The following is a 24,000-nucleotide window of genomic DNA, read 5'->3' on the forward strand; positions in this document are numbered from 1 at the left end:
GGTATCTGTCCAGGGAGAACTTGGTGGAGTCAAGTACCTAGTTAAGGGATGTGGAGTCTTTTCTGTAGGAATAGGGTAATAGGAAGACAGTGATGGTTTCTAAACAGGAGGATAAAACAATTGGCTAGAAAGGGACTGGAACAGAGGGACTTCTAAAGAAATTGTTCCAAAATTTAGCTTATGGTCTTCAAGAGTTTAAACTCTGGTGGTAATGTGAGGGAGAAATGAACATAGGAAATACTACAAGTGTTAGTCGCTCAGTCGTGCCCATCTCTGCAACCCCATGGACTGCAGCCCACCAGGTTCCTCTGTCCATGAGATTTTCCAGGCAAGGATACTGGAGTGGGTTGCCATTTCCTTCTCCAGGGGCTCTTCCCAACCCAGGGATCGAACCTGGGTCTCCTGCACTGCAGGCAGATTCTTTACCAACTGAGCTACAGGGGAAGCTGAAGGGAGTGAGGCATTGACACAAATAGTGAGGTCAGGAAAGGCAACTAATTTGAAATAAATAATTCCAATAATTTGGAAGTATTCCATGGACAGTTGGAAATATAGGACTAGAGAGAAAACTGTTCTAATGAGAGTGTCAGTAGAGTATAAGAATTCTGGGAAAGTTCGTAATTAGACATAGGGCCCAAGTCTGAACATCATGATTTATTTATAAATCAGCTCAATAGATATTTATTCAGGGCTCAATATGTGGCAGAATATAGGAGTACAAGATCGAAGGCAGAGTCCCTGCTGTGTGGTTCCTTGTTCACCAGAAAGTCATGCTACGAACCAAAACCGTCCTGCAACTTCAGTAGAGTGGTGAAGGCATAAACCACAGTAAACTGGGGGCTGGCCCCTTTCAGCCTCTGCACTATTGACACGGGCTGCCCTGTGGGGCAGTGTTTAGCAGCATCTCTGGCCTCTCGACACCAGTAACCTGTCCCCCATCCTCCCAGTTGTGGCAACCAAAGATGTCTCCAGACGTTACCAGTGTCCCCTTGGGGACAAAATTATCTCCAGTAGAAAAGCACCAAAGAGGTGGAAATTGAGTGGGAAAGTGAAAAAGTGGAGACATGGAGAATAGACTATATTTTTAATCAGTGTCTGATAGCTGGAGACAGAGTCAAAAAGGGTTTTAAGTGATAGGTATGGTCTTCTGTCAACATTTCCCAAGTATGTTTTCACTCTCTTTTTTTAGCCCTGGGAGTGTGGGCAAGCTTTTGGGCCCGTTGCCCATGCATCCTGCTGCAGAAGATAACTATGGCTATGATGCTTGTGCTGTGCTCTGCTTACCGTGTGTCCCTAACATCCTGGTGATTGCTACCGAGTCAGGAATGCTCTATCACTGTGTTGTGCTGGAGGGGGAAGAAGAAGATGACCAAACAGTAAGTCGGGCGATCGTGGGCATATTTGCATCTCCAACACTGTTCTTAGAATGGTATGAAGGCTTCCTGTAGGAGGAATTTTATAGTGTGTGTGTGTGCGCGCGTGTGCACGCTCAGTTGTGTCTGACTCTTTGCCACTCTGTGGACTGTAGCCCACCAGGCTCCTCTGTCCATGGGATTCTCCAGGTAAGATTACTAGAGTGGGTTGCATTTCCTCCTCTGGGAGATCTTCCTGACCCAGGGATTGAACGCATGTCTCCTGTGTCTCCTGCATTGCAGGCAGATGCTTTACCTGCTGAGCTATGTATCTGGCACTTATTTTGGAATTTTATATCTGGCACTATTTTGGAAACTTAACACTCAAAATTAATTGAAGCCCACTCTAAATACTTAAATTGAAAAAAGTCAGGATGTACCCAGCTTATTTGGTCCAGCAGCCTACATGTTTCTTAACTCTAAGCTGCTGCCTTTGGTGACAGGTAAAAAGAACCTTTGAGTAACTGAAGTGGCTCTTCTCTAAATTTGTGTGTTTACATCTTCCCAAGAGCAGAGAAGCCTTGTATTCTCTTTTAAGAGTAACAGAACACACTGTTGGAATAGAGGGTGGAAATAAGAAAAGTCTGGAAACACTATTTGATACAGCTTTTTGCTTCTGTTTTTAGTTGTGTACATTTTCAGAGGAACATGAAACACTAAAGTTATAATGCATGTTTTTTGTTTGTTTGTTTACAGTCAGAAAAGTCCTGGGATTGCAGGGCTGACCTCGTCCCGTCTCTGTATGTGTTTGAGTGTGTTGAGTTGGAGCTCGCCCTGAGACTGGCATCTGGAGAGGATGAGCCCTTTGATTCTGACTTTTCTTGTCCAATCAAACTTCACAGAGGTAAAGTGTTCACTAAATTTAGTTCTTAAATGAGATTATCACAGACCATTCCTGTGTAATTGTATTTTGTGTGGTTCCAGCCTTTAAAAATTTGACTAGGTTCTTTTGGCCTTTTAGCCACAACATTACACTGTAGATTTAAGAAAAGCAAACTTCCCAAGTTTTCATTCAGATCGTGGTCTTCAGGCTGGATCAACTCAGATTTATAATAGTCATTTTTTTTTCCTGGTCTAATTAAAAGTAGGTTCATTATTCAAATTGTTAAATTTATGCAGACTTTAATAAACTGTAAAAATAATTTTAAAAATTGATAATATGCTTGTATTAAGATATCTCTTTAAAATACCTTTCTTCATTTGAGAACATATTATCTTGTTATACCCAGACCCATTTTACCTTTTTATCTTTTTTTCTTTTGCTTTAACTTACCTGGGTTGGCTCCAGAGCTTTCTGGCAACTTATCTCTGTTCATCTAGGGAGCTCTTGGCTAAACTGCTGTGTGTCATTCAGACTCAGAGTGGTTGAGTGAAAGGAGTTGGTAACTAGGAGTCTGGAGTGTCCTAGGTCTTAGTTACAGCTCTAACATTAATCAGCTCTGTAGTATTGGACATTTATTCAGCCTGATCATTAATTTTCTCACCTAAAAATAATAGGGATAACATCAGATGATCTCTAAAGTCCCTTCTGACATAAAAATCCTATAATCTTATTTGCTCCTCAACTTTTTCTTAGTTTCCTCTAGGATCTAGGTGTCTTCCCTGTGAAGAATGAGGAACAAAAGCTTCCTCAGTCGGGAATAATGGGGTGAACCTTTCATAGTTTTCCTCTCTTCAGTCCAGAGAAAGGGAGTTCAATCCTGAAGCAGCCTGATCTAATCTGCTTACAGTCCTATAAGCCCGTTTGCCCAGGTTTGGTAATACTGGCTTCAACTCTGTACTAAAGTATAGTCTAACATTTAAGAGCATAGTAGTCTTTATGTAATAAACCAGCAAAGAGAACTCATTGGGCATGTCTAATCTCTCTAATTAGAGAGATATAGTCTAAATGTTAAGTCTCAGAACTTTGCTTTATAGATGAGGAAATTGAGACCTAGTGAGGTAAAGTAATGTAAACTAATTGGTTTCGTTATAGATACATATGTCTTTGGGAAATCTTAATTGTAGGCTTTTTTCTTGATTCTTTGAATAAGAGAACATTTTCATATATGAAACTAATAAATTTTCTCATTCATGTTTGTACTAATTAAAGCATATTACAATCACTGAAACATTCCCAGATTTTTAATGACGTAAATGAATGGCTTATGTTACCACATATCTTGTCAGGGGTGTCTAATAAATTTACTACTGCAGTTGCTAGTATTTCCTTTTTTCATAACAGATTCTGTCACATCCCAATATTAGAGTTTTTCTGTTAACTTCAGCACCACAGACACATTTCAAAAAGCCATGTTAAACAATGGGAAACCTAATGAGATGATTTGAGCTTTGGAAGTCCCAAATTAAGTCTTAAGGTGTGAGCAGATGAAAAGAAACTTTTCAGTACTTTATTGTTCAGAGAGATGATTACCATAGAGATTGCCAGAAGCCTTTTTTTTTTTTTTTTTACTGTTCATAACATGATGCTATTTTCAGAGGTGTTATGCAGAACCCCAACATATAAAACAGATAAAAATAATATAACATTTACTTTACAACATTTACTTACTATAAAGTTGGCAGTGAGAAAGTGAGGATGTTAGATAAAAGAAAAATTTGATTTAGGACCTTATGGTTGACAGTTGCCATCTTAAACCAGCTTTAGTATATACATTTTTTAAAAAAATCTTGTTTTCAAAAAAAAAAAAATTAAATTAAAAAAAAATAATCTTGTTTTCATTGTTTAATGTTTTAAAAATCCTGAATCACAGGGATAAATATAAATAATAAATATTCAAGAGTTCATCTATTAGTTTAATGATAGTGTTACTGATAACTAGGGCTTCAAAGAAATAGAGAAATTTTCATTAAAATTATGTAATAACTGCTCATATTTCTTGGTGTAAATATAAATACAAAAATTATATCTAAAATTTCAACAAACAATTCTCTGTAAGTCAACGTTATCAGGACAAGTAAAACTGCACGTTTCACACCTGACTTACCATCTGTGGCAGGACTGTTCACTAAGCTGCTGTGCTGAAGTCTTTTCAGCACCTGTGCTGGCGGAGTGCAGTAGCTTCAACAGTTTCATGTAAGTAGATGTGTGGGAGCACAGGTTTTCTACAGAGCTAGAGCCTTTCTTACCATTTTATTTTGAAAACTGTAAATAAGTGCACAGAGATGGACAGAAAGGCATAAGTCAGTTACTTGATAACAAGTGTTTATGTTCAGTGAACTCTGTGTTAATACTTGGAGAAATAACATACTTGAAATGAGTTTCTTAATTATACTTTTAAAATGTATTTAAAAACTGAAGTCATGTTTTTAAATTCCCAAACCCCTGACATAGTGCCACAGTATGAAGGTCCTGTCAACCTTGCATCACTTCCATCACCAGATGCATTTGTGGCCTACTCAGGTGAATTCTCTTAGTTTTCTAATGGCTTCCTTTATATTGTTGATTCCATTTTCAGATCCCAAGTGTCCTTCAAGATACCACTGTACTCATGAAGCTGGTGTACATAGTGTTGGGCTAACTTGGATTCATAAACTTCACAAGTTTCTTGGGTCAGGTGAGTTTTTGTGCTTTTCAGTATGTTTCATAGAGTCTATCAAAAATTAGTTTGGAACAGAAAAACAATAGAGGAAATAAATGACACCAAAAGATAGTTCTTTGAAAAGATCAGCAAAATTGACAAACCTATAGGTAAACTGACCAAGAAATAAAGACTCAAGTTACTATAATTAGAAATCAAACAGGGGCTATTCCTGCTGACCATACAGAAATATGAGCTTATAAGGATATACCAAGAACAACTATATGCCAATTAGATAACCTAAATGAGATGGACAGATTTCTGGAAAGATACAAATCAACAAAACTGACTAAAAGAGAAATAGAAAATTTGAATAGACCTATTATATAACAATACATAGCATGAGATTAAATCAGTAATCAAAACTGATTTTGATTACTGTGCTTTGCTCAGTCATGTTTGATTCTTTGCAACCCTCTGGGCTGTAACCCACCAGGCTCCTCTATCCACAAAATTTTCCCAGCAGGAATACTGGAGTGGGTTACCATTTCCTTCTCCAGGGGATATTCCTGACCCAGGGATCGAGCCCACATCTCTTATGTCTCCTGCATTAGCAGGAAGATTGTTTACTACTGCACCACCTAGGAACCCTTTTGAAGAATTAATACCAATTCTTCATAAACTCTTGCAAAAAATAGAGGAGAAAACACTTCCCTGATCACTTTATGAGGATAATATTATTGTGATAAAAGCCAGATAACGACATCCAAGAAAAGACTAGAGACTAATATCTCTTATAAGTATAGATGTAAAAAAACAATCTTGAAAAACAGAAACAAAAGTTGGAGGACCCACTTTGCAATTTCAAAACTTACTAGAAAGGTACAGTAATCAAAAACAGTATGATAATTGGTATAAGGATACAGATATAGGTCAATGAATAGAATTGAGAGTCTAGAAACATACTCTTACATTTATAGTAAGTTGGTTTCAGCAGGGGTCCTAGAACAATTACTTGGGGGAAAGAATAGTCTTTTCAACAGATGGTGCTGGGACAAGTGTACATCTACATGCAAGAATGAAATGGGACTATTACCTCACACCAGACACAAAAATGAACTCAAAATTGATCAAAGACTAAAATATGAAAGCAAAAATTATATACCACGTAGAAGAACACACTAAAAACAACCTACAGAACGGGGGTAAATATTTGCTATCTATATATCTGATAATGGATTTGTGTTCGATAATGTGTTCTTTGTAGATGAAGAAGATAAGGACAGTTTACAGGAACTGGCTACAGAACAGAAATGCTTTGTAGAACACATTCTTTGTACAAAGCCACTGCCATGCAGGTAAAGACCTTCTCGCCCTTGTAAACACAGATAGTAGTTGTTTCAGTAATTCAGGTCCATGGGTATATGTGTATATTACACTCACATGTAGACAGGATTCTTCACCCCAAAAGAATCTGTTCTTCAAAAGCTCTCCTCCACCCACGCCCAGTCCACGTTGTATGTCCTCTGTCTCAGAGGTATTTCCCCTATCATAACCCCAGGCTTCACTTGACTAACTCTGATTCTTCTATCTGATCTTAATATCAGTTCATAGAGGGTTCCCTTGATTTCCCAGAACCCCTTCACATTCTTTCATTCTTTATCTTTGAAGGACATAATTTATATTCATGTTTGTGTTTATTTACTGTCACCACTACTAGAATATATATGTTTCATGAAGGCAGAGACCATGTCTGTTTCATACTTTTTTATATACATATATTTTTTTTATTTTTGGCTGTGCTGGGTCTTCCCTGAATCACAGTCTTTTCTAAGGTTGCACCACGTGGGGACTGTTCTTCACTGCACTGTGAGGGCTGGGCTGCTCACTGTGGTGGCTTCTCATTGCGGAGCACAGGCTCAGTAGTTGTGGCACATGGGCTTAGCTGCTCCAAGGCATGTTGGGTCTTCCCAGACCAGGGATGGAACTCATGTCTTCTGCAATGGCAGGTGGATTTTACTGAAGTAAAAGGCTGCCAGAGAGACTGAAAGAGAACCCAGGGAAGGATGCTTGGGAGGAGGATGTTTCAAAGAGGAGGCAGAGGGCAGCAGCTTCAAATAAGCACAGCAGAGCATTGCAGAGAGGTGAAGTGTCCACATGGGGGCTCATCAGGAACCATAGAGAAATGCTTTTGGGGGCAGGAGAGGATAGCACAGGTGAAAAATGAATGGGGAAAACAGGTAATAAAAATTCCATGTATAAACATTTCATAAATAGGTAAAATTAAACAGTATTGAATATGAATGGATACGTACATAGATAGGAAAGCTATAAAACAAAACAAGAACCTGAGTATCATAGAAGTCAAGTGGAAGGTTGTGGTCAGGGAGAGTCACATGGGAGGTCTAAGGCCCCTGCAGTGTTCTAAGTCTTGGCCTGGAGAGTGGTTGCAGAGTGCATGTATGTACTCCGTTGTGTGTATATTTCACACACTAAAAATACAAAAGTAAAAATTATAACTTCCCAGACTGCCCCCCCACTCACCATCACTCCCCTCCCTCTGCAAAATAAGACAACTGAAGGATGTGGCAGGAGAAATAGTGCTGCGGGCTGCTGAGGAGAGACTGCTGGCTTCAAAGGGAGAGGGAGTAGGTTGAGGAGAGTGCTTCAGGTGGGACAGGTGTGAGCTGCTGCTAAGCTGAGGGTGAGTAGACAGTGGGGAGGTTGTGATCAGAGCTGATAGAGCCGTCCTCAGAAGAGGGGAGAGGGGTGGCGTCTACAGTGCGGCGGCAGAAACACCTGTGGGGGTGGGAGGAGCATGAGGGCAGGAAGGCGCGCACTGGCAGGAAAGACAGCTCCTGTCTGAGGTCCCGTCTTCGGTTTCTTCAGTGAAGTAAGAACCGTGACTTGAGAGGAAGCTGCCTGCTGTGCATGGTACAGTGAATCCTCTGGCACAGATGCTGGCCCGCGTTGAATTTTTAATGTCAGAAAGACACTGCTTCAGAGATCTGAGCTCTTAACGGGGTTGGGTGCTCTGCTAGGTATGCACAGGTCCCTGGGGCTTCTGGGCGGGCTGGGAAGAAACGCATGGAGAACTGGCTTCATGGTATCGTGGTAACTTCTGAGATGACAGCAAGTACCAGGGGGCTGTGGGCTCCTGAGTGACCTGCAAGTCAGATGGCCTCAGGCTGCTGAGTGACAGCTTGATTCAGCCCCATTGGAGCTATAAGTGGTATGGGTTTTCCAGTCACCACCTCTGAGGTTACTGCACTGATAGCATGTCCCAGGCACCTGCTAGCCCAGGCCTGAGAAGGCCACAAACCTCAGCCATGTTGTTGCTTTGGATCCGCTGCCTTGGCTGCTCTGCAGTGTGACTGTGCCCTTGTGTTCTTTTCAGGCAGCCGGCTCCAATTCGAGGATTCTGGATTGTCCCTGACATCCTGGGGCCAACAATGATCTGCATCACCAGTACCTACGAATGCCTCGTCAGGCCTTTACTGTAAGTCCCACTCTTGTGTTCCCACACAGCTCTCATTAATTCTGCAGAATCTAAGCTGGGGCGCTGCCCTCAGTAACCAGACTGAAAATACATGGTTTATGCTCTGGCTTCTGACTAGAGGGTTGGAAGTGGGGTATTTCTGTTGCTCCTGTCATCTCTGGAAGAGTTTATTTTAGGCATAATTTCTGGCATCTCCTTTGGCTAGCAGAATCAGGAGCTTTACTTCCAAGTGTGGAAAGAATACTAAAATACTGAACTCCATCATTAATATGAGCTAGCTAGATTTAGTGACTTTAAACTCTGTGTCAGGCTCAGAAGTACCAGCCATTTACCTGCACTGCATCCTGTAATCAGAGCAGCGGGCCCCGTCCATGGGGTCACACAGGGTCGGACACGACTGAGCGACTCAACCACTACCGTGCTGCAAGGACAGCAGTGTTACCCTCATTCCATAGACGAGGAAACAGGAATAGAGAGGCTGAGTAGATTCTGAAATCATAGGGAACACCGAGAATGCGGCTGCAGGTATGGGGCTTTTCTGACTTCAAAGTCCACACCCACTCTTAAATTCTACATCTCTGCCAGCCTCTCAGGCTCATCATACATAGAATGTGTAAACTCTGGAAGAAAGTGAACATGCAGCTGAACTCATAATTCTTGTTCCCCTTAAGGAACCCATAGTAAGCTATTAGTTATCTAGATACCTTCAAATTGTTTTTCTGCCAACTCCCTGAAATGTAAGTTGTCTATATAAAGTAACGTTATTAACAAACTCCCAGGTTTGAATTATTGCAAAGTCAGTCACTTGCCAAGCTGTTAAAAAGTCTTCAATCTTTCAAGCTTTCTGAAGTTATTGAGAGTTTCTGTTACATACTATAGTTTCTTAACCCTCAGAATTCTGGATAAATGCGACAGGTTTCCCTATACTTCAAGTATCTCCATGGTCAATTTTATTTATTTTGCAGAAGCACAGTCCATCCAGCATCTCCTCCCCTGCTTTGTACCCGAGAGGATGTTGAAGTGGCAGAGTCTCCCCTTCGTATTCTGGCTGAAACCCCGGATTCCTTTGAAAAGCATATTAGAAGCATTTTGCAACGTAGTGTTGCAAATCCAGCATTTTTGAAGTATGGGATTTAGGGCGTATCAGTTCTGTTTTGACGGCTGTGTTGGGTCTTCATCGCTACATGTGCGCTTTCTCTAGTTTCAGTCAGTGGGGACTTCTCACTGCGGTGGCTTCTCGTTGCAGAGCACGGTCTCTACTGCACGGGCTTCAGTAGTTGGTGGTGCATGGGCTTAGTTGCGCTGTCGCATGAGGGAATCTTAGTTCCTGGACTAGAGATTGAACCCATGTCCCCTGTACTGGCAGGCAGATTCTTCCCCATTGGACCACCAGGGAAGTCCCAGGGCCTATCGGTTTTGAAAAGTGCCTCCCTTCTCTGTTTTGTAACTATTCTTCATCCTCTTTGTCCTCAGCTGTTTCTTTTCATATACTTTTTACTATGTTGGAGTTGGAAGAAACACAGGGCACCTTTAATCAGCTAGTGAGAACAGAGGAAGGGAACAGATACCAGGAGGCATTTGAGAAGAATAAACAGCAAGTGTAAAAAGCAGTAATGTCATGAGTCTGTTTTCAGTTGTTTTACTCAACTAAGGAAACTAATGATAGAATTTTTTTTAAGATCATCTGAAAAAGATATGGCTCCTCCTCCTGAAGAATGTCTTCAGCTCATCAGCAGAGCCACCCAGGTGTTCAGAGAACAGTACATTCTAAAACAGGACCTGGCGAAGGAGGAGATTCAGCGGAGGTAGGACGGCCTCTGTTCACAGACCAATCAGTCCCTTGCTGGTACCTGGCTTCTGATTAAATTTCTCTTTGTTCTTGAAGGGTCAAATTGTTATGTGACCAAAAAAAGAAACAATTAGAAGATCTCAATTACTGTAGAGAGGAGAGGTGAGTGCCACGACCAGAGAGGAAGCAAACAGTTCAGCTAGACTGGAGCTGGAGCTCTCCCTAAGATAGTGACCAACATTAGTGGCGTCACCATCATGGTGGACTCTTGCTTTTTATGCCATTAGGAAAAGTCTACGGGAAATGGCTGAGCGCTTAGCTGACAAATACGAGGAAGCCAAGGAAAAACAAGAAGACATCATGAACAGGTCAGTGGGCTGTATAAACTGCGTAACGTTCAGTTCCCCACTCAGGTACTACTAGTGTTACAAGTTCTTAGGTGCTGGCCGCTCCCTGTGAGGTGTGTCCTACAGAATACAGTGCGGTGATGCTTTCCCCAAACCCACCCTGGAGGGCCCTCCTTCATAAGCACCAGATTCCTATATTAGAAGCTTTAGTTGGGATTGTGTTCCTCCTAAGGAGCTGAGATCTTAAGCCGCAACGTTTGCTTATTACTTACTTCTTGCCCAGGATGAAAAAAGTACTTCACAGTTTTCACTCTCAGCTCCCAGTTCTCTCTGACAGTGAGAGAGACATGAAGAAAGAATTACAGCTGATACCTGATCAACTTAGACATTTGGGCAATGCCATCAAACAGGTAGGAATGGATACAAGGTTGGCTACATTTGGTTGGTACTTTTTAAAGTGTTCCTTCTACAGAAAATAATTTTGTCAAGTGTAAAAAGAATAGGCTAAAATAAATATTATGAAAATGTGTAGCAAACCACAGCTAAAGTGTCTATGTGTTCTTTTTGATACTTAAGGTTACTATGAAAAAAGACTATCAACAACGAAAGATGGAAAAGGTACTGAGTCCTCAAAAGCCCACCATTACTCTCAGCGCCTACCAGCGAAAATGCATTCAGTCCATCCTGAAGGAGGAGTAAGTAGTACTACTAATCAGCTGTTCCTGCAAGGTAGTTTTTTATTTTACAAAATGCCAAAATCAACCTTTCTTTGCCCAGATAAGAGCATTTGACATTTTGCAAGTGAAGTAATTACCAGGACAGGAGGTCTATGGTAGTGATAAATAAGGACTTAAGAGATGAGTATGGAGGGAGTGTCAAAATGGATGTCTTTCTTTGTAATTCTGTTGGGTGGTCCAGGTGTTCCCCAGTGAATATGTTCAAAAATATTTCCAGCAGTTGCACTACAATATTTGCTGCTGCTAGCCTTAAATGAATTACCATTACCATCCATCTGAAACCTTAAGCCATTAATTTTAGCAAAACACTTCTAAGATATTTCAACATAACTAAATTCTTAAGATTCAATATTAATTATTAATGGCTTATTAATTCATTGTATTCCCCCAAAGTGAGTAACTGTATGATTTTACAGGGGTGAGCACATAAGAGAAATGGTGAAGCAAATTAACGACATCCGAAATCATGTTAACTTCTGAACCACCAAGAACAGACTCGCATCTGAAGTTAACACATGTGAAGGCTTAATCTCATTGCAAAATGAACAAGTAGCACTAATTTATAAAGAAGCAGGTGCCTTGTTAGCATATCAGTCTCATAATTTATAAAGAGGCATTCTGGATGAACTTTGGTGTGATTGTACATCACTTTTTATACTGTTTTATAATTAATTGAATAAATGCTTGTATTTAATTTAAAAAAAAGCCTGAGATTTTGAGCTACACACTGCCAGACCTCCATAAACCCTACTGAGTTTTCTCCATATTTGAGCAAGAATAAAAGCTTTATCTTAAAAGTATAGCAACACCAGAAATGTGACTCTGAAGAGAGACAGAACCCTCAGATTCAAAGAAAAAGGCCACACAGTATACTAGGCAGCAGCTCTTTTAATTTGAACACTTTCTTCTTAAGGACACACCTCCAGTACAGTTAACAAATGGTTATACCTGAAATCTGCTCAGAGCGGAACTCAGGCTCCACGGTTGCAAGGCTACCGCTGGCTCACTTCTGTGACAGGCAGTATTACCTTTCAGAGCTGAGCTGGGCTGTGCTGTGTCCCGGCTCATGTCACTGATGGGTGTGAGGTGCACGTGTAAATGGATCTCAAATGGAGAGACAGAGAGCCTGGTATACAGTATATGATTTTGTCCTTTAGCTTTAGGTAATATTTTTATACCTGCCAAATAGGAGTTCTGAAAGGTAACACTATACCTGCCTAGAAATGGCTAAGTGACTGCCGATGAAAAGCCACATGGTAAGGTAGGTTACAGGTAAGGGGTAAAATCAGGTTAGACATGCATGGGAACATGTGTACATGGACTGAATACAAACACAGGAACACTTATGAAACCCAACCTTTTCATTTGTCTTGGAGGGCTAAACACTGCCTTCCAAATCAGTTTCCCATTTATACAGAAAACCCAGTTTAAAGAGGTGTTTCATACTAGAAAGAGATTGTTAACAAAACCTAGTCTGTTTGTGTTTTTCCAGCACATTTTTTCTCAAAAAAGTGGGTTCCAACAATTTGCATCTGCCACTGTAAAGACTGCTAACACTTTCCTAATCATGATTTTATTGGCCCAGAACCATCTTTTGGAGAAAAACATGAGAAAGGTGCCCAATTTCAGCCTAGCAGTTCCCTGGGAGCTATAGTTCATTCAGGAAGATTATGAATTATCTGCCTTGATTTACTACAGTGCCAGTTTTAATAATCTAAAACAAATGAGCTTGGAGTTTATCCAAGGAACTGATCTTACATAATTTAAAGTGATTGCATTTTTGGAAATAATAAAAATTCCCTGTAATTCAGTGAGGATACATGTTTCCTTTAAAGGAAACCAAGTACCCCTTTATACAAAAGGACTTTAAACCAATTAAGATGTTTCATTCATGCAAACCTATAGCACTATTCACATAATTAGTATTTACTTTCAAATTCATAATCATGAATGTAAGACTACAGCAGTAGCCCAAGGAATGAGGTATGTAGGCCATATCTTGTCTTATGGAAGACAGAAATAAAGATCTTTAGGACTAGTTTGACTTCATTTATAACAAAGACAATTCAAGTTGTAGGTTTACTTGAGCCAGAAAATCTACCTAATCCACTTAATTCCCACATAGTTCCTTTAAGAACTCATCATTACACACCACCAATCACAAAAAGTACTTGAAAACAAGAGTTTTACTTTTGAACCACCTGTATGATGAATTATTGATAAAACAGCATAGCCTTCCACCGGCTAACAGTACTTGCAGGTAAACAGTGAACACACATCCATTCTTGTGCTTTCTGCAACACTTCATAAGGCTACGGCAAAGACAACCTGTCCACTGATGCCTTCTCCACACAGGAACGGAATTTAACCTCATAGAAATGACAAAGCAGATTTCCAAACTGATGAACTAGGTGGGTTTCCCCCAACTTCACCATAAGCATCATCACACTCCAGGTCTAAAATACAAAGGAAAAATACAGAACAGGTATCTGCCAAACCTAGTTATCACCATTTTTGCATCTGACACTTTTGAAACAAACAGTACTCAAATCCACTATTCAAGTTGAAAATAAAATAAGCAGCAGACTTATACATTTATACTAGGTGTTGTCAGACATAGCTTGTTTTATTAATATTTCTTCCACTGATCCAGTAACTAAAACAGTTTTTAAGAGTAGACGGTGTGGGTTCAGCTTGACCCTGATACCTGTGGGTCCACGAAATTTACCAGGTAGCAGAAAAAGTGCTTCCAAACAGTTTCTTGTGCTTTTCCTTTAACCTCAATTTCCAATACATATAGCCCCAGCCAAGTTTTCAAATTCTCATAATTAATTCAGTTCCAACTGAATTGGTTTTGTTTGCCACCGTCTTATGGTTCTCAGGCAAGTTTCAGTAGCATTTAAGGTCCTCCAACGCAAGATAAAATGGTTTAAAAAAAATACACTGAGCTAGGAAATACAGTCACTAGCCAATGGCCTGCTCTCAGACTTCATATTTTAATATAAAATATTCATACCACATACTACACCTGTCTGCTAGCTGAATACTGTTACTGATTAACTCTAGACAACAGGAAAAAAAATTCTCTCTTCCAATATCTATGAACAGGAAATGTCATTTCAAACACTATTAGAAGGGTGCTTTAGGGCAGGGAAATGTCGGATGAAGCAGGCAAGGAAACAGCACTTTCTCCGTCACCAAGTCTGATCCCACACTCACTGGAATCCAGTCTGGAGTCTGGTTAGTGTTCCCGTTTGAAAGGTCTTTTTGCTGCAAATTACCCTGGCTGTTTGCTGTTCCTGTGCTGCACAGTCTCCTCCCACTAGAATTAAACATTTCTCCAGTCTTCCTTTTTGTGTGTGTGACTTCTTCTTCAGTTAAGAGTTAAATAATAATTAATGTTGCTCTAAAGATGAGTTAAAAACCCAAAGTGCAGGCTAGAGTCCTGCCATGAGGGTGTCATGTCTCGGGGAGCTGGTTAATGTCTGTCAGTTTGGTGTCATTCAGAATTGCCCGGATTCTCTCCAAGGAGTCCGCCTGTCGGATCCGCTCTAATTGCACCTAGAGAAATAACGCAGTGATGTAAGTGCAAGTGGCTCTTGCTTGACTTTCTGGTTTACTGTGATTGGTGAGTTAATCTCTATTTCAGCTAAACCAGAGACAAGTCACTTCGAAGAAAGCAGCAAGAACAATTAAATTCAAAAAATTCCCGGGAGGGAGGTTCAAGAGGGAGGGGACATATATATATACCCATGGCTGATTCATGTTGATGTTGGAGGAAACCAACACAATACTGTAAAGCAACTATCCTTCAATTAGTAAGTTTTAAAAAGATTAAAAACAAACTAAAAAATACTTCCCCAAAGCTGCTGTGTAACAGACCCAGTGTAAGGTGCTGGGACTGTGGAGATGAGTGAGACCTGATCCCTGAGAAGCCATGGTTCAGTTGAGGGAACAAACAAGCTTTACAGAATTTCAGCACAATATACTAAACACTATGCCTCAAAGAGGATTCAAAGAGGGTTCCACGGGGAGGAAAAAGCTAATAAGCAGGGCCTTGGAAGAAGGAACAAGGGGGCAATGAGACAAGGATGCTTCCAGAGGGAACACCATGTTGGGTGCAAGGAACCACATATAGTTTTTAAAAATTATAACAGTATAAAATGTAAGGTGTAGAGAGATAGGCCTGGTTGGGAAAAGTCTTACATACCACGTAAGGGCTTTATACACCACCCTTAAGGGCAGCGAGGAGGAAGAAAAGGGGACAAGTGTGAGGAACACTGGAGGGACAGGTTTCCAGCTGAAATGACCAGGCAGGAATATGGGGCAGGGGCAGCCATAGTCTCTAGTCTTCTAGGTTTTGTCAGAGGTTGAGTCAGGGATTAGGAAATTCTCCTAGAAGCCAAGAACCCTGAAAGTGCCTCCTTGGTGTTCCATCTAGGTTTCCCAAATGCCTCACCTGAAGGGTCTGAGAAAGCTTTACGAAATCTCTCTGCACTTGTTCACTGACATCTAGTTCAGTCTGCAACCTCTGAGCTTTGTTCTTCTCTTCAAACATTAGTTGTTCGACAGTAACCTAAAAAATACAAGTTTTGAATGAGGATTAATGCTGAAAGCCACAGGTCAGTCACTGAGGAAACCTGGGCAGCACTTGTTTCCTACTGTGAGAGAGGAAAGATGGTGCCTGTCACATTTCCGTATCCTGTTCGTCTCCCTTTATCTCTGTCTTCACAAGGCAAGGGTGCAAGCTGCTGAAGCTACCTGCTCTAGATTCTAAAATGAATCAAGTATTAGAGCCAAATTAAATGAAAGTGCAGGCCCCACCTCTCACCCCCAGCAGCCCACTAATAATGATTAATCATCAAAAAGCAGCTGCTGTTAAGATCAACAGCTATCATAGCAACAGGGAGAGAAACTTTAGGGCTTTTCTCTGGCAATCACGACAGTTAAGCATCTGCCAGGAAAACCCTCTCTGAGTCAGCCTTAGGCAGCCCGGCTATCTCCAGTCTTCCTGACAGAAACTCCACCAGAGCCTTTCTAAAAACAAAGGACTATCAAAAAACACAAACATTTTTACACTTAAAGATCAGACCACAGCCCCCCTGAAAGCAAACTTTCCCCACAATTAGCCCCCTGCACTTTTATTCTAACAGGACTAATCAGAATTGTGGGCAGCAAATACAATTCAATGCACTATTGGATAAAATCAATCGAATGGAATGGCACTTCCAGAGCAGTGTCTCTGGCTTTAATGGTGCCAAGTCTGGTTCATGGCCTTCAGCCAGCAGGGCCTGTGACAGACCCGCAAAACTGGCAGTGTGCGGAGACCTAACCCAGCTCTGAAGAGAGAAATCCATTTTCTCCCTGAAGCAGAGAGTTGCCAGCTTTCAGAAGGGGGCTCTATCGAAGGAGCAGGGCTTTTTTTTAAACAGGGAAGATGTGATCCTACATCCTTTACATTGTTGTGGTTTTTTTTTAATGTTATTTATTTATTAGGCTGGGCCAGGTCTTAGTTGTGGCATGCAAACAAAGCTGTGGCAGGCCAGATTTAGTCCCCTGACCAGAAATTGAACCTGGACCCCTTGCATTGGGAGTGCAGTCTTATTAGCCACTGAACCACCAGGAAAGTCCCTGTTTTGTTTTGCTTAAATGAAACTACCAACAAAAATGTTTCACCTTAGCAGCAGTTTCTTTCTTCAGCTGTTCTTCCAACGTCATTTTCATCTCCTGAAGACTCTCAAGCTGTTGAGACTTCTCTCTTAATGTGGACTCCAACTGTAAAATTAAGAAGGAGAAAGCTGAAACACAGAAACTCCCTGCAGGTGACGGCACACCTGCCAGGAGCCTGCAGCCTGAAGAGCTGCACCCAAACGCGCATCCTCCAGGGCCCTGGACATTGGCTGTGCTTGGAATCCTCTCCTTGCCCTCTGGTATCTGTGGATTTTCAATTTATTCTTCAAGACCTACTGTTTCTTTTATTAAACATTTATTAGGTACCTCCTACGTGCTGCAGGAGAGACAGACATGTCAGTTAACTGTGGCATATGAACATGGATGAAGAAGCACTTAATTCTGCCAGAAAAGTTGGCAAGGGCTTCCTTGAAGAGATGACATCTGACCCAAAGGGGTTGTAAAGGGGAGAAGGTGGAGAGAGAGACTCCAAAAGGAGGGAGTGGACATATATAAATAATGAGTTAAGGAACTGAGCTGAGTTCTTGCTACCTCACAGCACAGGGTGCTGGCCCTGGAGGCTGAGGCCTGAGAGGCAGGGGAGCCCCGCCGGGCTACGGGAACTACTGAAGGGTCTTAAACCAGACTGGCTCACAGTCAAGTTTATAATCTTTAAAGATCACCTTGGTTTCAATACAAAAATGAATTGGAAAGGGATACATTTTGGAGTCAGGGAAAGAAGTTACACTGTTACAATGAGTCAGGTGAGCACTGAAGTCAACCCAAACAGTGGTAGTGGGAGAGACAGACACACTGGGACACTGGCGTCTCCTGCCAGCACAACCTTGATAGCACAGGGGGCCGCAGCCAGACGGCAGTGGGCGGGGGAATGACTGGGAGGTCAGGCAGTGGAGATGACTCTTTCAAGAACTCTGGGCATAAAAGGAAAAAGAAAGATCAGTAGCTGGAGAAAGAAGTGCAATTCAAAGAGAAACTTCTCCCCTTTACTAGGAGACCTCTGAGCGTGGTTATGCAAAATGGAAAAAACCAATCAACACGTAGAAGTTCAAGGCCCACAGTGAAAGAGGAAGACAGCAAAGATGCCAGGAAAAGACGTGAGTGGTTAAGTCAAAGCACATGTGCAGTGACAGAAGACTGGTCAGAATCAGGTCATCATCCTTTCTTAAGATGCAAGAAGGAGAAGGCTGGGAGGAAAAAAGCAAACATGTTACTGCAGAGGCAAGAGCTGAAGATGGTCCTGCTTACGATAGGGGCACAAGGCCATCAAGAGGTGAGGTGAGTGGGGACTGAACAACCACTGCAGGGAATGGAAGGGAACAACTAAGAACAGATGGAAAGCTACTGAGCAGCATGTGGCAGCAGGAGCAGGCATGTTACTCCTTCCAGTGGTCCAAGAGGCAGAGAAGGTGGACACCAGGATTAGTCTGGGGTTGGGCATACCAATAAGGTCAGCAGAAGGACAAGGGATGAGAGGGCTTGCAGGCACTGGGGGGAGACTAGATAAAGAGACAAGCCCTGTCAGATGCCACTTAGAAGCAAAGAAAGCAAAGTCATGAGGAAGCTGCTAAAACCAGAAAAGGAAAAGTTCAAGGAACTGAAGGTTTGAATGACGTTCTCAGACAGATAAACCTATAGGATAAAGGGCTAGAAAGATGGTAGACTGTCAAGAGATATGAGCCTGGAGTGTGACGTCAGAAGTGGGGCAAGGTGCAAGCAGGAGTGTGGCAAGGTAGGGCTAGATGGAGTAAAAGTTCACTGATTCAAGAAATTATGAGGCCAGTGAGCTGAATGGGTCATTTACTAGAAGGTGTTCATGATGTCTTACGAGACGGAGACTAAGCAAGTGGAAAACATCACCTCCTGTTTGTAACAGACTTCATACGTATTTCCATGGTAGCTTTAAATACGTGTCATGTTAAGACCATGCCTTGGGTGGTCCAGTAGCTAAGACTCCATGCTCCCAATACAGGGGGCCAAGGATCAATCCCTGTTCAGGGAATTAGATCTCACATGCCACAACTAAGACCCAGCGCAGTCACTTAAACCAGCCAAATAAATATCCTTTAAAGAAAAGACCATGCCTTGCCTGTCTTCCCACCACAGTGTAAGTTCCAGACTAAGTCACATCTCAGTCTTCCCTGTATCTCCTCCTGCCAACACAGAGCAGGCTCTCACCAAATGGTCTCTACCATCATCAGCCACTATATTCCGTCATATTCCACTATACTTTTCCCGGGAGTTCCTTGAAGGCAGGGACTATGTTCTAACTATACTTTATTCCTTGAGTCTAGCACAGTAGGATTCAATAAATACCTACTAGCTGCTGACAGAATCAATTTCAAACTCATGAAACTCACCTGTCCTTTTTCTACTTTTATTCTTTCTAATTCAGCTTTTAGGCTAGAGATGGAAGCTAGGAGGAAAAAAGGAGACATGTCAGCATTTATTGATTATTTTGCATTTAAATCTTAAAATGCCCTTTTGTACCATAGCTCAATCTCAGAACGAAAGGAGTCAAATGTACTGAACACAGTGGGTAGGGTGGTGGTGGGGGACCAACATCCCTTCTCACAATTATCCCCAACCAATCAGCATAACATTCAAGCTCATGTCAAGGTCAGAGCGCACACAGATGAACACCATGGCATAAACTATCTGCCTCAAATCCTGACACCTCACTATGTGGTGGGGCGGGGCCAGGGTAACCCTGGCAGAAGTCTGTTAACAATTCTAAGTTCTGGAGGAACTGCCACCCATCTTCTCACAGGCTCCAGTGTCAGGGTTCAAGTCCAGAGTTCCCTGTCTATTTAGTAACTGCCAGGGACCACCAGAGCTCCTAAAAACATGTTTGGGTTTTTTTTTAAACTCCTTATCAGGGGCTATATCAGAACATGTGGGAAAAGGGACTGAGTCCTTACTTAGTTCCTTCCTATACTTTTTGTTTTCTACATTCCAAGACTATTACTACTTCTCATAACCAGATAGAAGTTTTATTTAGTGCCTCCAATTCTAAACTACATCACTTTTATCTTCACCTATTTCTTCTTTGCAGTTTTCTATTTCTAGCTGCAGAGTTTCTTCAAGGTTTTCTTTTAAACACTGTTCTGCTTGAATCTGCTCTTTCAGGAAAAGTATTTCAGCCTTCAGCTTTTCTTCCATGTGATCTGCTGCTGTCCGCACATTAATGATATTCTCACGGTATTTTAATACCAACTCCCGGAGTGCCTGGATCCAAGAAACAAATAGTTATTGGGTTTTTAAGGGTGAAAGAAAATAAACAAAAAAAGCTAAAGATTTTCTGCAACCAGAACTTCAGATATTATTTTAGATAGTTCAAAACTCAGGACTTTGAACCCAACCCATTCTTGGCTTCAAGAGGCAGGTGTCATGCCATGTTAATATTCAGTATGTTACAGAAATAAGATAACATTGCCAACCAAAAACTGTATATTGTGAACTATGTATTTTTCCCTCAAAACTGTTTCATAAATGTAAAAATTTAAATGTTGGATGACTTACAATGTGGGGTTCACTATGAATAGCTTAGACACTTCCGCTATTACCTGCTTAAATTTGAGAGGAGTTAGTGAATGAGGACCAAAAACTGAAACTCAAAAGCAAGTGTGAACTCCAAGATGACAAAATATACTTATTTATTTATCTATTTATTCATTCAAATAAACACTTGTTGAACATCTACCACAAAGGCAAAGTACTGTCAGGTCTGAGGCAAATATGCAATGAGAGGCTTTCCAAGGTGATCAGCTGTTTTTCTGTAATAAATTCAGTTTAAGTCTTTTTTTACTTTTTCCCTAAATTGTAGTTGTCGTCTTCTAAAAACCCTCCCAATTATATCCTAAAGCAACCTTACAGTAAAAACTGGGATTCTTAGATAACTACCAAATGTATATAAATTAAAGAACAGCAGGGGAAAAAAAAGTAATTGAAAATCTGTATCAAGAAAAATTTCATTAAGATTTATTAAAGAATCAAGCTTTACAAGCGAGACTGGTTATAACCTTCAAGGATTCTGGGAACTTCTTAAAAATCTAGGTATTAAAAGTCTCTATAGAACATGGAAGAGAGGAATCTTTCCTGCCAAGAGAAAAGTTTGACAAGGAAAGTGGTATACTGATAGCAAAAGTAGACAGGTCCCCAAAACTTTCTCCCTGATGATATCAGTCACCAGTTCAGAAAGGATAGAGAGCTCTTCAGAGTGTCTGTAACCTGAGCTGAGACCACAGGTTGGGGGAGGGCAGGGAAAGGAGAGGGAGACAGCAAGGAGCTAAAAGGAAGGGCAGGCAATGGAGCCTGTGTAAATAAGTAAATAAGAACAAAAAAAAAGTCATGTTAACATCTATACAGGAAAACAGAATGAGGTCCAAACAGTAGGGGATTAATCTGTAGGGCAGGATTAGGAAACATTGTTACTTACAAAGCTATAAATCTTTGTAATATCTGACTTTTAAAAATTTAACAATTATAAATTTCTTTTTTAAAAAAGACCAAAAGATTTTACAAGAAATATTTTTCTGAGAGTTGCTTTATGAAATCTCATCTTTGCCTATTCAATTTATGTTTACTTGGGTTTAGCCCAAGATGATATTTTTCATATAGTGAAAGATTTTTAAACATGAATATAAAGGCTGGAAAAAGTTGAGATAGTTATAAATGTCTCAAGAAACTTCAGGCTTCGCAGCCCTGATTCACCCAACCACAAAAGAATGGAAGTGACCAAGTGTTATAAAAGTTATCAGAAGACAGAAGGAGTGTGCTGTATCCTAAGTGCTATATAGAAAATCTAACATCACAAGGAGCCAGCATGGAGACCCCCTTCAAATATTTCATTTCTGGTGCCTTCTCAATTATCCTGCAAGAATAGAGACCTTCAATTTGGCAAAGGATTCTTAGATACAGCATTAAAAGCATAAGCCAACAGAAGGAGAGATAAATTGGACTTTATCAAAATTAAAAACTTTTATGTTTCAAAGGACACCATCAAGAAAATGAAAAAGACAATCCATAAAATGGGAGAAAACACCTGTAAATCATTTATTTACCTGAGAAAGTACTTAAATCTAGAATTTATAAAGAACTCTTATAACTCAAAAAAATATTATAAAACTCTTATAACTCGGGTGGAGAGGGAGGTGGGAGGGGGAATCTGGATGGGGAATACGTGTAAATTTATGGCTGATTCATATCAATGTATGACAAAACCCACTGAAATGTTGTGAAGTAATTAGCCTCCAACTAATAAAAAATTAAAAAAATAAAAAAATAAATAAAAAAAAACTCAAAAAAATAAAAAGCAAACAACCCAATTTAAGAGTAAGCAAAGGATCTTAAAACAGGCATTTCTCCAAGGAAGATATAAAAATGTCCAATAAACATATGAAAAGATGCTCAATAGCCATTAGGGAAATGCAAATTAACCTTAGGGAAATGGAAATCAAAACTACAATAAGACACCATTTCACACCCTAGGATAATCACAAAGTGAGATAAACCTAGGATAATCACAAAGTGAGATAACAATGGTTGTCAGTGAGAATGTGGAGAAATGACCCAGCAAATCCACTCCTAGGTTTAAACCCAAAAGAAATGAAAACATATGTCCACACCTAAACCTATACATGAATGTTTATGGCAATATATTCATAGTCCAAAGTGGAAACAACCCAAATATCCATTAGTAGGCAAATGGATAAACAAAATAGCCATATAGTAGAGTATTATTCGGTCATAAAAATGAATGAAATACTGATAACATGCTATATGACATGAATGAACCTTGAAAACAAAAAGATATATGAAAGAAACCAGACACAAAAGACCACAAGTTGTAGGATTCCATTCATATGAAAGAAAGGACAATCTATAGACAGGAAGTAGATTAGTTGTGGCTTAAGGCTTGGGGAGGAAGGGTTGAATAAAAGGTAAGGGGATTCTCTTTGAGGTTATGAAAATATACTAAAAATGACTGTGGTGATGGCTACACATCTGAGAATATATTTTAAAACATTGAATTGTACACTTTAAATGGGTAAGTTATTTGGTAAGTGAATTATATTTCAGTAAAGTCTGTTTTTTTTTTTTTTAATTTTTGGCCACATTTCCAGTTGCATCAAGTGGCTGCAAATGGCACTATTTTGTTCTTTTTTTATGGATGAATATTTTCCATTGTATATTATGTACCACATCATCTTTATCCATTCATCTGTAGATGGACATTTGGGTAGTTCCCACATCTTGGCTATTGTGAATAGCATTGTTGTGAACATAGGAGTGCATGTATCTTTTTAAATCACAGTTTCGTCCAAATATATGCCCAGGAGTGGAATTGCTAGATCATATGAAAACTCAATTCTTAGTTTACTGAGGAACCTGCATACTGTTCTCTATGTGCCTGTACCAACTTACATTCCCACCAACAGTGCAGAAGGGTTTCCTTTTCTCCACACCCTCTCTAGCATTTGTTATTTGTAAACTTTTTTAAAAAGAAGACTTTATAGATATTTCAGAAAATGTACTTGTTTACGTTTTTTATCATATAGAAAACAAGTTACCTCCATAGTGTCTGGGAGAATGAAGTCTTCTGCTTGTTGTAATGACACATGCAAGCTATGCTTTCCCTGAAGACTGTCATTATCTTTCTGTAGCCTCACCAGTTCTTCTGAAACCTGTTCCCGTGACTGCATCAGCACTGCCTAAAATAGAAACAGACACTAATCACAGCCAGAAAGGTAAATCCTGTCTGCTGATAACTGCACCAGTGAAAAACAAAGGTCAAATGAAATAAGGGCTGAGGATGGAGGGTACATGACAAAGCTCTGTAAGACTCACAGAAAGCAGATCAGAGATTGACTGACCTACAGCCATTACGTATATTCAAGGGGACAGGAAATGGAGCAAGTACCTGAGCTCATTCTCCGCTGTTGCCACCAAAAGCTTGAAGGTAATGAATTTCTTCCCTCACATCCCTAGGACCAGCATCTCTAGCT

The 24,000-nt window shown here is 40.5% G+C and overlaps 2 protein-coding genes across 5 annotated transcripts in view; one reads left to right on the top strand and one right to left on the bottom strand.

Annotated features, from left to right (window-relative positions):
- The window catches only part of NUP88 (nucleoporin 88), a 22,073-nt gene extending 10,063 nt beyond the window's left edge, over positions 1–12,010 (top strand). For all 3 annotated transcript variants that reach the window (XM_043903513.1, XM_043903514.1, XM_043903512.1), the window contains exons 7-18: positions 1,190–1,376; positions 2,109–2,256; positions 4,871–4,969; positions 6,201–6,291; positions 8,331–8,432; positions 9,398–9,556; positions 10,112–10,237; positions 10,318–10,383; positions 10,509–10,589; positions 10,852–10,978; positions 11,145–11,263; positions 11,722–12,010. In XM_043903513.1, coding sequence (XP_043759448.1) covers positions 1,190–1,376; positions 2,109–2,256; positions 4,871–4,969; positions 6,201–6,291; positions 8,331–8,432; positions 9,398–9,556; positions 10,112–10,237; positions 10,318–10,383; positions 10,509–10,589; positions 10,852–10,978; positions 11,145–11,263; positions 11,722–11,785 — 1,369 coding nt within the window. In that variant the 3' untranslated portion in view covers positions 11,786–12,010. The remainder of the gene's footprint in view (positions 1–1,189; positions 1,377–2,108; positions 2,257–4,870; positions 4,970–6,200; positions 6,292–8,330; positions 8,433–9,397; positions 9,557–10,111; positions 10,238–10,317; positions 10,384–10,508; positions 10,590–10,851; positions 10,979–11,144; positions 11,264–11,721) is intronic.
- A 165-nt stretch (positions 12,011–12,175) lies between these two features.
- RABEP1 (rabaptin, RAB GTPase binding effector protein 1) overlaps positions 12,176–24,000 on the bottom strand; it is a 90,943-nt gene continuing 79,118 nt past the window's right edge. For both annotated transcript variants that reach the window (XM_043903511.1, XM_043903510.1), the window contains 6 exons: positions 23,566–23,706; positions 20,032–20,221; positions 19,354–19,409; positions 16,982–17,080; positions 15,765–15,881; positions 12,176–14,866 (listed from right to left, as the gene is read on the bottom strand). In XM_043903511.1, coding sequence (XP_043759446.1) covers positions 14,765–14,866; positions 15,765–15,881; positions 16,982–17,080; positions 19,354–19,409; positions 20,032–20,221; positions 23,566–23,706 — 705 coding nt within the window. In that variant the 3' untranslated portion in view covers positions 12,176–14,764. The remainder of the gene's footprint in view (positions 14,867–15,764; positions 15,882–16,981; positions 17,081–19,353; positions 19,410–20,031; positions 20,222–23,565; positions 23,707–24,000) is intronic.

Source organism: Cervus elaphus, chromosome 5 (assembly GCF_910594005.1).
Source record: "Cervus elaphus chromosome 5, mCerEla1.1, whole genome shotgun sequence".
In the NCBI taxonomy this organism is placed as follows: domain Eukaryota; kingdom Metazoa; phylum Chordata; class Mammalia; order Artiodactyla; family Cervidae; genus Cervus; species Cervus elaphus.